The sequence below is a fragment of the Haliotis rubra genome, unplaced genomic scaffold (genome assembly GCF_003918875.1).
Source record: "Haliotis rubra isolate DU_JTF1 unplaced genomic scaffold, ASM391887v1 Scf10, whole genome shotgun sequence".
Taxonomy (NCBI): domain Eukaryota; kingdom Metazoa; phylum Mollusca; class Gastropoda; order Lepetellida; family Haliotidae; genus Haliotis; species Haliotis rubra.
In genome coordinates, this window is record NW_025764892.1 from 3,305,977 (window position 1) to 3,320,183 (window position 14,207).

A 14,207-nucleotide genomic window follows, 5' to 3' on the forward strand; every position below is an offset into this window, starting at 1 on the left:
CCTGCCTTGAAGCCAGAATTGTGACTGCAACAGCTGCAGGAATTCCGCGTGCTTCGAGGCTAGACCAGACAGAGGCCAAACCACCTACTGAATCCTTGGATTGGGGTATGGCACGCCGTTGTGAGGTGAGCCAGAAACCTGAGAATTACCGGAAACCAGCTCTGTGACGGCCATAGCAGTGCCAGTAGCACAAGTAGCCGAACTGGCTGGGTGGACAGCTGGGAGAGGACCCGGGGAATGAGTGGTAGCGGCGGGAACGCCCAGTGCACTTTGCCCGTCCAATCCAGCAGGAAGGTGTCGGAAGCCAACGCCCTCTGGTCCGGTATTTGAGAGCAGAACACGGATATCTGATTTGCCGCCGGATGCAAACAGATCCACCTGGATCGATCCGTACAACTGGGAGATAACTCCAAATATTTGCCGGTCTAGCATCCACTTGTGCGGGGCCAGGATCTGGCGAGAGAGAGCGTCTGCTCGCACGTTCTCCAGCCCCGGGAGATAAACAGGAAGCACATGACAGTCGCACTGGTCACACCAGAGGAGAAATTCCCACGTCTCCCGAAGGAGCGCTAGGGACACCGTGCTGCCTTGCTTCAGGATGTACGTCATGGCCATACGGTTGTCCAACTGAAGACGAACCAGCTGGCCCTGAACATGCTCCCGGAAGCCAACCGCACAGCTCTCAGTTCCAAGATGTTGATGTGAAGGCGGGCTTCGGCTTGGGACAAGAGTCCGGACACAGACATACTGCCCAGAACACCCTCCCAGCCCGTGAGGGACTCATCGGTTTGAACTGTAAGAGCTGTGTCGGGATTTCCAAAGGGATCCCCTTTGAGAGATTCCCGACATTGGTCCACCACTGAAGGTGAGTAGAGAACCACCCAGGGACTGTGAGACACTGCTCCAGATCCTTCGAGTGAGCCCACAGACTCGCCAAAGCTTGCTGTATAGGGCGCATCCTCAACCGTGCCTGCCACACGACAGAGATATCCCACCATATGACCCAGTAGACGGAGCCAAGTCCGCGCTGGTGCCTGGAGCTGGGAGAGGAACGAAGACACCATCTCCCGTACTCTGGTGACCCAGTCGGGCGACAAGGAGACAAGATTCTTGTGAGTTTTGAACCACGCCCCGAGAAAAACCAAGTCCTGGGTGGGTACCAGGTCGGATTTCTTGAGGTTGATGATCCACCCCAGTCGAACTAGAATGTCTATCACCGTATGGGTAGAATCTAGGCTCGCTGGCTGAGTTAGAGCGCTGAGCAACCAGTCGTCGAGGTAAAGGTAACAATGCCTTCCTTGCGACCTTGCGAGGGTAGCTGGCACTAACATGAGCTTGGTGAACACCCTGGGGGCAGTGGATATGCCGAAGGGGAGCAGCGTGAATTGGTAACCCATCCCGTCGTAAGAGAACCGGAGGTACTGCTTGAACGGTGGATGAATTAGCACATGTAGATACGCATCCTTTAGATCGATCGATGAAAGCCAATCGCCGGGCTGAACAGAGGAGATGACCGAGCGAAGTGGTTCCATCTTGAAGGTTGAGAATGGGACTTAACCCGCCGTCCTTGTTCGGAACAAGGACGTACGTGGAATAAAATCCCGCCTGTTCCTCGCCTGGTGGCATGCGCTCTATTGCGGACTTGTCCAGCAAAGCCTGAACTTCGTCTCGCAGCATACCCGCCCTGACCGGACATGACGGCACCGGAGTGCAACGTATGCGGGTGAATTCTGGCGGGCCTCGCTTCCACAGTGGGAGATGGCCAACGCTGTCGTGGAAAGCACCCAAGGGTTGCTGGTAGCCTTCTCCCAGTCCGGGCAGGAATAGAGAGAGGCGGCCCCCCACTGGGACGTGTGGTAAGAGGACGTGAGTGGTCCCTTGCAGATGAACTGACTGGGACGGACCCAAGGCGACAGCCTGTAGGTTTAATGGGAGGTCGGGGCAGACCTCCCGAGACCGCGAAAAGACTGATGGGAGCCAGACGAAGAGGACTGCTCCTTGCCCTTACCTTTGGCGGGACGGCTCCTCCTCCTACCCCTGCCCAGCAGCCGAAGCCAGCCGGCAGACTCGGGCGTAGGTGGCGCCCCAGAGGAGGAACCCACTACGGGAGCGCGGGGGCGAGAAGCCTTAGAGTCCTTGAAGGAGGTAGCTGCCGCAGCAGCCTTCCGAATGACCTGCTGAGCTAGCAAGGTCTGCTGTGTCGCTGCCGAGTAGCGGGACGTACACAGCCACAGCTTGCGCATCCACACCACCGTAGCCGCCGCAGACCACAAAGAGTTGTGTGCTAGGTTGGCCTGCACTTCGGGACAACTGGCGAAGCAGAACAACATGCGGGGACACGTCCCAAGTGCTCCCTTCCGCCTTCAGAGCCGACCTTTGAATAGAGGAAAGGTAGGCCTCATGGATCACCACCCACACCTGCTGCATGGTATTCCGGTAGACTTCCTCCTGATGCATGCAGGAGGGCGCCCGCAAGGGCAAACGGTGGAACTAAGCGCCCTTGCTTGGCAGCCGGGGCTGCACCCGAGGAAGCTGAGCCTTCCCCGAGGGCGACCGAAGTGAACACGCAATCGTCAACCACCGGCACAAAGAACAGAGAATCGTCCCCCAGCTGGTACCTCTTAATGAGTTCGGGCATATCGAATCGGAGGCGTGTCCCAACCAGGAGGGGATCCGTCACGTCCTGCACCAGGGAAGGCAAGATACGAGCAGTGTCTGCACGGGTTGCCGAGAAGCAAACGGCTCGCCCAGCAGGCGAAACTCAGCTGAGTCCGAGTGTCAGGTGGGTACCGCGGCTTGGGGAATATACTCGGCAATACGCTGCCGAACCTCCCGGAGAGCTGACTAGAAACGGAAAGTGCCCTCCGGCTCATCGACCTTCCCCACATCCATAGACTCAGCACCCGAGCATGAGTCAGAATCTGGGTCTCCTCGTGAAGAGAATCCGAACCCCGACCCGGTGGGAGGCCTAGCACCAGACACCAAGGGAAGGGAAGAGGAAGGAAGGCAACAGACACACCACTCGAACCCCGGTCCCAAGACACGGGAGGAAGACCGGGCAGAACCAACTCCTCCGCTCTCATGGGGCGGGGTGGCGCAGGGAACGGAACCCCAGGAATCTCAATGGACCCTGCGCCAGCACCGAGAGGGGGACTGGGAGCGAACCCTCCCCCTCCGGGATAGCCGAGGCGTCTGGATCCAAAGCCAAAGGCAAAGGATCGACAGACACCTCCAGGCCAAGGGATCGAGCCGGGCTCGGCGATCCCACCCCCGGACTCTCGGTCCCCTGTTCAGAGTGGGCGAGGAACTCCTGGCGGAGACCTCCAACGGACTCATGAACAAGGGACTTCACGGAGTCCATATGCTGCTGGAACAATTGGGTAATTAGTGACATATCAAAACCACTATGAGATGACTGGGGAGGCGACTTATGCGACCTAGCTTTTTGAGTCGGTTTGGACTTTTTGGCTTTAGACGGGGGGACCTCCTGGGTAAGTTCCGCTACCGCCTCTCGCAATTCCTTATGGGCCCGGGGCCCGGGGGGAAAAGGCCACACAAAGCTCACAAACATCGGGGTTATGTCCCACCTTTTCAAGGCAGCACAAGCACTTATCGTGCTTGTCGGCTCTTGGAATGTTCTGCCCACAGACAGAACACCCAGTAAACGCCTGAAAGCAAACACGCAAGCATGTAGCTAACAGAGGAACCAGCAGCATAAATATACACGTACAAAGATTTTAATTTACGTGAATGCGACCATGGGAAGAAATACTTGGTTAATAACGCAATATGACAACCAAGTGGCACGCTAAACTTCCCGCCATGGAAGAGCAACACGTGCGTAAACCACGGGAAAGCGAGCGTAAAGTTTAATACAAAGTAACATAAATGAGAAATAACAGACTGCAAAGTCAATAAAACTGTTCTGTCAAGAACGAATAAAGACCATACATAGTTGTTGGAGTCTCAGACATTCTTTCACAAGAGAAGTAATTCAGCTATGAACTCAGAACACGTGTGAACGCTTGAGTGACAGCAGAAAGAATGATGATACGGGCCTAGGTGCTTACCTGGTTGGCTGCGCATGCGTAGCAGGGAGGTAACTCCACGTGGTGGGGGCCGTATAATAGATAAAAAAGATTTTATTTATTGTACAATATTTTTATTAAAACATTGATACAACTGTCACGAGACATTTTCTGCTTCGCTGCTCTCTTCGTTATTTTGCAGAGTGCAGTTGTGCCCTGTTGATGTTTAAATTCGACGAAGAGGAGACGAATATCATGCCTGGGATGTCACTTTGCACATAATGGGTTTGTTTATAATCCCGGGACTTTGGTGACACATGATATGCAAATCAGGTCTTTGCATGGGCATTGCATTCTGTTCAATTTGTAGTTCAAACTACACATACAAAATTTTTCACTGCAGTGAAATTGTATAGTAGCCAGCATGGTTGTCTACCGAGTTCTGAGTGAGTGAGTATGGTTTTACGCCGCTTTTTACCAATATTCCAGCAATATCACGGCGGAGGACACCAGAAATGGGCTTCACATATTGTACCCATGTGGGGGAATCGAACCCGGGCCTTCGTCGTGACGAGCGGACGCTTTAACCACTAGGCTACCCCACCGCCCTACCGAGTTCTGAAGAACTAATGGTGTGCGCTAATCAACTCCCTGAATATATGTGATGTCACTAGTGCACTATCAGGTTGACCTCCATGATATTTGGTGCAATAGATGGTTCATTAAAGGGCTCCCTTATGATTTTACACAGTTTCCACAATCTTCTAACACCACTTCGGATGACACCAAAGGGAGTTTCATATGCTGTCTTTCTTTTTGCGATGAACAGCAAATACGTATTTTGAAAAGTCTACATCTCCCAAGGAATGCAGAAACTACATTTAGAACTTAAATTGCAGTTAATCTTGATGCATGATGACAAACAGGGTGTGGATTACGGTTGGAAATTCTGAATTTACAAATAGAGCATGTCTCTTTGTGACCCACAAGGTTGATTACAAAGGCCGAAAATATAGTTAATCAACTACAAATTTTGAAAAATAATTGCTTGTGAGGATGCCGAAAGTGTATGTAAAGCTAATCCAAGCACTAATTTTGATAGATGACTTGTTATAAAGGAGGATTAGCTTGGATTAGACATCAGAGGGCGAAAATGGAGAGAGTGATGAGTGACAGCACTGTCAGGGGTTGCTGGTGTGCATGCGCAGGAGTGGGTGGGTTCGGGTGAGATGTTTTTATTCTTCTTGGACATAGACTCAAAAGTTTCTACTATGTCTCGGGCAATAGGATACAGAAGCAAACAAATATGAATCAGGATAAGGACAAATTTGATAACATAGAAAAATCCCAATTTTGAACAAAATGACACATCTTTTTCCCAAATTGCTTGCATGGATACCTAGCTTAGAATCCCTGATAAATCCCTAGATATCAGTGACAATCAAAATAAGGTCAATTTCATCAAATGACAAAAACGTAAAACACTTTCAATGGATTTCCAAAAGAAATCCAGTGTTCGAGACATCTCACTGAGAAACAACAAACAAAAAGAAAATTCAAATTTGTACCAAATCCATGCAGAGCATCTGAGCTTTTCCACTAACAAACCATCAATTTGGGTCAAATGCATGACCCTGAAAATACCCCCACGAATAGGTCACCATTATCAACTAGTGCCTGCAAACACCAAATATGACCAAAATTCATGCAGATCACATAAGGATGCACATAAGGACATGAACAGACACAGTGGCATGGGACAACCAGCATTATCACGTATAGCCACATGATCCTCAGGCAACTCTGGGCATCAGCATGTATTGTACCTATCGCTCCTGAATCCATACCTGGAGAATTATAGAAATACCCTGAAAAATCTCCTTCAGTTCATGGAACTGGTCCAGGAGTCACTGACCTGGTAAGTGCTTGTGGATAAAGTCTTCCACTCTGTTTACAATATCCTTTCTTTGCTGCAGCTCCTCCTCTGTCAGGCCATGGTCAGCGTGTATTGTCTCCAGCAGCTCGTCCAGGGCAAGCACCTGCTTCTTGGTGGGAGGGGGCATGTACCGTAATGTGTTCTCTGAATCTGTGACCTGAAGTACCAACATTGTGACAACACTGAATTTGAGAATTTCAGTTTCAGCAGTATCCTGACCAAACAGCATCCTAATCATAAAATATACATTATAGCAATATCACTGTACTGTAATAATCAGACAAGAAGAATCATAGCAATAAGACTCTAATACTAATCAGATGTGCAATATCATAGTTAAATGACTCAAGTCTAATAAGACAAGTTACATTATAGAGATATCACCTTAACCTAATCAGTCTGTGACTAAACAAGTGTACCTCTTTCCTCCGTCTATGTCTGGGCTCGGACACATGCTTGAGATAATCCTGCACTCTGTCCAGATGGTACTCACAAAGGCGACAGAAAAACTTGGCTCTCGGGAACTTGACTGATTTCTAAAACAGAAAATACAGAACATCTGCATGTGTAAATTGATGTCAATATCACATAGCACGCGCTTCCTGATTCATAATGAGATGAGACATTCTGGCACTGATATATAGAGATTACTAAACGAGCGTCTGTCAGATACCAGTTATCTTACAACGAGTTGTAAGATAAATGGTATCTGACAGACACGAGTACAGTTATCTGTTTCTTACACACCATAAAATCGCACCATTTTATAGTAGAATAGATTCAAATTTCACATTTTCTCATCATAGCTGCGCAATAATACACAACACAACGTTTATGAATGAGTGACGTCACATGCCTTCCTAATCACTACTCATCCCCATAGTGACCCTCCACAAAAAGTTTTTGCCACCTCTTCGCATCATCAAGGCAATAGTGATAATGAAAACTAGATAAGATCACGGAAAACTAATTAAACCCTCTAAAACGATTATGTTACCATGCAAATGTGGATGATTTTAATTCTTGCAAGCGTAAAATATTTGAGCGTGTGACGTCATCGTTATCGCTTGGTGGTTGTCGTCATCGGAAGATTGTTTTGGATATCTCTGCACATTGGGGATCTGTACTTGTGTGCCAGTTTACGTTCAATGTTCTCCCATCGACCGGAGCCAAAACTTTTGAGTGTGTGTAATTAGGTGCACCCAGTGTGCTTGAATGTGACATTGCTGAGGTTACAGCAAGGTCAAGCACACGTTACATTCACTATCAATGGGGGACTACTCTCTCTTCTTAGCCACAGCCTTCTCGTTTTCCCGAGCCAGAAACTGCCACTTGGAATGTAATGGAATTTTCGGAGTTGTCAGTATGAAATGTGAGTTGATTACATCCTGTATGTTATCAAGACATAAACTTTGCATTATCATGCGTCGGAGGAATATCTTGAGCAATGACTTATGTGTAGATCAACCGTTCCTGAACATGTTCGATTGAATAGAAAGGACGTGTGCCGCCATTTGCACTCATGAACCCTTGCAAAACATTCCATGTTGTACATTGTTTCAACGAGTGTGTTTTGGTTCTGATTGTCATGAGTGAATTTGTGAACATTGGAATCATAGTATCTCAGAGCTGGAAGTGGGTCTTCATCATGTTTATCAGTGAAAAATGTCATCTTCACCAATGCATCAAAGAAACAACGAGTCAAATCGATCTCACAATGAACAGGCACTGACGTTATCGTGTCAGGTATTTTTGCAAGATGACACATGACACTTGTCGCATCTCTCCAATAAAAGTATCAATGGTTGTACATTTTGAATATTCGAAGGGAATCCCGGGCTTTATCTCTAACGGTGATTTTCACATAATTGTTTACACTGGTATCACTGATTGTTCTAGCCATTTTGAATTCATGACTAGAAATCAAAAGTTTTAATAAAAGGAATGAGAAAATAAATAGGTCGTGTTATATTTATTCTACTTGTGACTCATTCTATAAATACCTGTTTATGTTGCAATCGCGAACATAACAGGTAGGAGTAAAGGGGGTATTTTTTGTACGAGTAACAGGTTTCTGTTCGATTGAAGCACGAGTAACTGAGATCATTAACAACTCTCAGGAGCAAGGTCTCTGTTGAATGCTGTGGACGATAAGCAGACTGATAGTCATCAAGGATGTCATGGAGGTTGATATGCTTCATCAGTTGTTAACAGCTTTCTCCACAAGTTTTGAAAGAAACGTCAAGTTTGAAACGGGCCGATGGTTCTTGAGTATGTTGGTATCAAGTTTGGAATTCTTTAACAGTGGAGTAACAATAGCATCTTTCAAACATGTAGGGAAAACACTGGATGAAAGACTTTTATTAATAATGTCGGTTATAACTGGAAGTAAATGATCGAGATGATTAACCACAAGATTGCTTGGCATTGGATCATTCAGACAAGTGGTTCTGTTGGATGATTTGATGAGACTGGCTACCCCACCGCCCCCAATGAACTAAGAGTAAATGTCAAACTGTCACAAAACTTGACAATAAAACCCAAAATACCTTTTTCAAGGGGAACACTTTCTGCTTTTCCATTTCCCTCAAGGTAGAACTATCAACTTTTTCTTCACAATCTGGAAAGAAACAAACACATAACTATTAAAACTGTTCATTGCTGAACTAATCTATTATTCTTATCAAAGATCTCTGCAAACAGCATATTTTCAATAAATTTCAATTTTGTAAGTCTGAATTTATTTTTCAACTGATACAGTTTTTGTGGATAAGCTAACCTTGGACTAGAAAATTATTTGGACTGACATTACATTCTATGACCATTCCTACTATGCTTTCACTGACAACCCTTACATGCTTTTCCCAACCATCGCTACCATGCTTTTCCCAAACAATCCCTACCATGCTTTCCCTGGCAATCCCCACATGCTCTCCCCAACCACCCCCACCATGCTTTCCCCAAACAATCCCCACCATGCTTTCCCTGACCATCCCCACCATGCTTTCCCTGACCATCCCCACTATGCTTTCCCCAAACAATCACCACCATGCTTTCCCTGACCATCCCCACCATGCTTTCCCTGACCATCCCCACCATGCTTTCCCTGACAACCATACCATGCTTTCCCCTAACAACCACCACCACGCTTTCCCCAAACACTCACCACCATGCTTTCCCCGACAACCACACCATGCTTTCCCTGACCATCCCAACCATGCTTTCCCTGACCATCCCAACCATGCTTTCCCTGACAACCACACCATGCTTTCCCCAAACAATCACCACCATGCTTTCCCTGACCATCCCCACCATGCTTTCCCTGACCACACCATGCTTTCCCCAAACAACCACCACCACGCTTTCCCCAAACACTCACCACCACGCTTTCCCCGACAACCACACCATGCTTTCCCTGACCATCCCAACCATGCTTTCCCTGACCATCCCCACCATGCTTTCCCTGACAACCACACCATGCTTTCCCCAAACAACCACCACCATGCTTTCCCTGACAACCACACCATGCTTTCCCCAAACAATCACCACCACGCTTTCCCTGACACCACACCATGCTTTCCCTGACCATTCCCACCATGCTTTCCCCAAACAATCCCCACCATGCTCCTGACAACCCTACCAGCCTTTCCCCTGACTATACCTACCATGCTTTCCTGACAACCCCTGCTAAACCATGCTTTCCCTGACAATACCTAACCTACCATGCTTTCCCCTGACAACCCTACCATACTTTCCCACAACCATTTCCTGACCCCTACCATACTCTTTCCCTCAGACACAACACTTCCATGCTTTCCCTGAAACCACACCATGCTTTCAATCACTTCCATGCTTTCCCTGACCATACCTACCATGCTTTCCCCTGACAACCCTACCCACCATACTTTCCCCAAACAACCACCACCATAAGCTCCCCTGACCATACCTATACCCTTGACTATGCTTTCCCCTGAAAACCCTAACATACCATGCTTTCCCCTGACCATACCTACCATACTTTCCCCCTGACCATACCTACCATACTTTCCCTGACAACCCTACCATACTTTCCCTGACCATACCTACCATACTTTCCCTGACCATACCTACCATGCTTTCCCTGACAACCCTACCATACATTCCCTGACCATACCTACCATGCTTTCCCTGACAACCCTACCATACTTTCCCTGACACAATACTTCCCTGAATACCTACTTTCCCCTGACAACCATCCAAGCTTTCCCTGACCATACCTACCATACTTTCCCTGACCATACCTACCATGCTTTCCCTGACAACCCTACCATGCTTTCCCTGACCATACCTATCATGCTTTCCTTGACCATACCTACCATGCTTTCCCTTACAACCCTACCATACTTTCCCTGACCATACCTACCATGCTTTCCCTGACAACCCTACCATGCTTTCCCTGACCATAGCTACCATGCTTTCCCTGACTATACCAACCATGCTTCCCTGACAACCCTACTATGCTTTCCATGACCATATCTACCGTGCTTTCCATGACCATACCTACCGTGCTTTCCAGTCAACCCTACTATGCTTTCCATGACTGTACCCACCATGCTTTCCCTGACCATCCCCACATGCTTTCCCTGACCACCCTCCCATGCTTTCCCTGACAACCCTGCCATGCTTTCCCTGGCCATCATTAACATGCACTTCCCAACCATCACTACCATGCTTACCTTCAGCTCCCCCTTTTTTCCTATTTTCCGGTACTCCCTTGTTCTGCTGTCCAACATTCTTGCTTCCACCATCATTCCCACTAGATGCATTTACAGAACTTTGATCTTGACCCTTAACAGCCTTATTTCCCTTCATCTTTGGCTGCTGCTGCTGCTGCTGTTGCTGCTGTTGACGTGGCTGTTGTTTTGTCTGTGGCTGTTGTGGCTGCTGAGGCTGCTGCTGTTTTTCCCTCCCCTTTCCTCTATTCCTATTCTTCTTCTGTCCACCCCCAACATCATTCTGGGGGTTACTGGGGCCCTGGCTCTGTTGCCTAGAGGGTCCGGGATATCCTGAGTGTTGAGGATGGGGTTGGTAGGGCATCACAGTCGGACGGCCCGTCCTTGGATCTATAGGCAACGGTCTGTTTCCCTGATGGTAGGAGGGTGGATGATCCATCTGTTGATAATGTCCACCCCCTCCTCCTCCCATGGGTTGGTATGGCCCTTGATGGTGGGGATCATCATAGGCACCATTTCTGCCACCCCCCTCATCATACGGTCTCTGATTGGATGATCTGTTCCGTCTCCTCCTCGGGCCTCCCCGCTCATTCCCTTGTGCTGCCATCCAAATTCTGTTGATGACATCATGGAGATAAAACTACATGGAACTAAAGATCATCTGTATCAACTGAATTAAGACTTAGTTCTGAACTTTCAATATATAATTAATGTGGGAACAATTTCACTTGAAATCCTTTGTGGTGGCAAAAAAAAAATGGACGATGCCATCTTCAGTTTTAAGGACTGACTGACTGAGTTTGGTTTTACGCCGCTTTTAGCAATATTCCAGCAACATCACGGCGGGGGACACCAGAAATGGGCTTCACACAATGTACCCATGTGGGGATTCGAACCCAGGTCTTCGGCATGACGAGCCAACGCTTTAACCACTAGGCTACCCCACCGCCCCAGTTTTAAGGAACAATGCGATATGATCATGGTGACGTCATGGTGTTATGGGCTTCTTTGCAAACTAGTAAACATTGAAACAACTCGCATGAAGTAGCCAATCCAAATGAGCAAACAGTTTCATACTGAAAATATATTCACCTATCTTCATACCCCTATGGGAAGTATATCAAAATCACTCATACCTGTTCTTCAGTGCTCATATCAAAACTCTGTGTATTCATTACCACTTAGAGCATGCTGTATGTCAGAGAAAATAACACTTGCCTCCAGCCCAGTACTATCTCATGTACATGGAAAGGTATCAGGGCCATGTCTCAAAGTACTACTTAACAGTCGATAGGGATATGAATGTCATTACTTATAAATGTGACTAAATGAGACATGAACAGTGTTCAGTACTGACATGGAAGTGACACGTCTTCAGCTTTCCTTCTCTTCTAGTAAAAGAGGTTCTCAGAATCGGATATTTATGAATTGTTTAAAACAAAACCATTTTGATTGTGATAAGTAGCCTGTGTCACAGACAAAACTCAATGTCTGTTTTATTGACACCTATATGTCTGCCTGCCTGTCTGCTAATGACAATATGCAATACACAACTTCAATCATTGACCACATGCAATTTGAACTTTACACCTATCGGGCTTATATGCCATAAACAAAGAACCAGCTGAGCGAGGATATATTCCATCGTTTTGATAAATAACAACCAAATTCAAGAAAAAAACATGTTTTATGTAACGAGTAGATTATTTACTTGTCTGTGTTCACAACCAAGATTAGACTACTCCTGCTCACGACCTTATAATCCGGGTGTGCAAACCTATTTACTGCGCATGAGTTACGAGCGCAGCGCAGCAAAGCTGTTGAAACCACTTTTCACCCCAGTGTTGGGGTGAAATTAGTGAATCGTTTGAACTCCGTTTTCGCAGGGGGGATTTCATCGCGTTGTTTTTCAACTTTATAAGTTGAATTTGCATTTTGGATGATTTGTTTCTGTAAGTCCATACTGAAAGGTATCAGAATCTGCAAAGTTGTGTTTTACGTTGCACGTGACCTTTAAGTAAAAGAGTCTTAAATATACTAAATTTCATCACACAAGCAGAAATTAGGTGGCAATGGCAAAAGGTAACATTGTCCACATCGCAGACATGTTTGAAATCGAGTTTGGTCAGTAGATAAGATCAACCACAGATGGACTGACTGACTGACTGACTGAGTTTGGTTTTACGCCGCTTTTAGCAATATTCCAGCAATATCACGGCGGGGGACACCAGAAATGGGCTTAACACACTGTGCCCATGTGGGGAATCGAACCAGGGTCTTCGGCGTGACGAGCCAACGCTTTAACCACTAGGCTACCCCACCACAGATGGAACCATTCACATAAATCTACAGCTATATAGGCCATGTAGTTTAAGAGTAGAAAATGCAAATGTTAACTGGCAATGGAAAGCATGCCAAAACATCCAGTCACTTCTTTAATGTTAATCTTCTAATCATATCATGTACTTATGTGTCTTCAGTTAAGTTAAAATACTGTGTCTCAAATGACAACATGCTCACCTTTTGAAAAGGTATAATTACTTGCTGTATGTTTATCAGTTGTATGAGGAAACAAAATCAAACTTCATCTACACACTGAAAGGACCATATTTGCTGCTAGTTTCACAAAACTTAAAGAGAAAACTTTGATTTTGATAATTATAAAACTTTACAAGAGCTGCATAATGATTGTAACTATTTGCCAGGCAGAATAATTGAAATACACAAGAATACTACTCATTAAACATGAACATACAAATAACAAATGAAAATATTAACATATGAAGAGTTTGAAAATGTATGGATGTTTTTGTGAAATATTGATTGACCTCTGCACTTTAGATGTTGTGGATATATGCAATCTGTTATAGAGGGGAAATATTTTACATAAAAACTCCTTTGCTGCGGGCTGAATCCATGATAATTCAAACTGGTTGTGTTGTTTGTGTAAAAGGTGTTGTGAATAGGGATTTTACAATTGCAAGAGAATAAACCATGGGAGGTTATGGCAATAATAACTACCGATTATGAGTGAGCTGTTCACAAAAGTTTGGAATAAAATGTATGTGTTGTTTTCAAATGAAATAGCTGCTGAAGGTGTTTGTTGTTGGTTTCACAAAATGATGACATCTTCTGTATGTATTTTTCCAGTTTCAACACAATGTTTTGGATTACAGTGAATTCATAAGTTATCAACTGATGCAAAGTATGAAAAGTAAAAGTAAGAAATACGATATACATTACAACCACGCGACTCTGTCAGAATGCCTTTCTAGGTGAGTGTGTATTTTCTTTACATTTCATATAACATTTATTTCTCTTTCAGTTCCGTACCTCCGAGCACGGGTCTAGTTCCTGCGAGTTACTTCCCCTTGTTAATATTTATAACTTTGTTTTTTTCCTAAAGGAAAGATATACTCTATGATTTGATATTTGAAGATAATTTGACATTATATTACAACGGCAGTGTTTGCGATGTTAATAAAATGAAGAAAATATTTTCCAACGCCTGCGATAAATCGCGAGAATCAA

At 45.8% G+C, this 14,207-nt stretch overlaps 1 protein-coding gene across 1 annotated transcript in view; it reads right to left on the reverse strand.

Annotated features, from left to right (window-relative positions):
- LOC124261613 (terminal uridylyltransferase 4-like) overlaps positions 1–14,027 on the reverse strand; it is a 53,129-nt gene extending 39,102 nt beyond the window's left edge. The window contains 5 exon segments of the mRNA XM_046695986.1: positions 5,944–6,121; positions 6,384–6,500; positions 8,514–8,584; positions 10,680–11,290; positions 13,920–14,027. Coding sequence (XP_046551942.1) covers positions 5,944–6,121; positions 6,384–6,500; positions 8,514–8,584; positions 10,680–11,283 — 970 coding nt within the window. The 5' untranslated portion in view covers positions 11,284–11,290; positions 13,920–14,027.
- Positions 14,028–14,207: the final 180 nt, after the last annotated feature.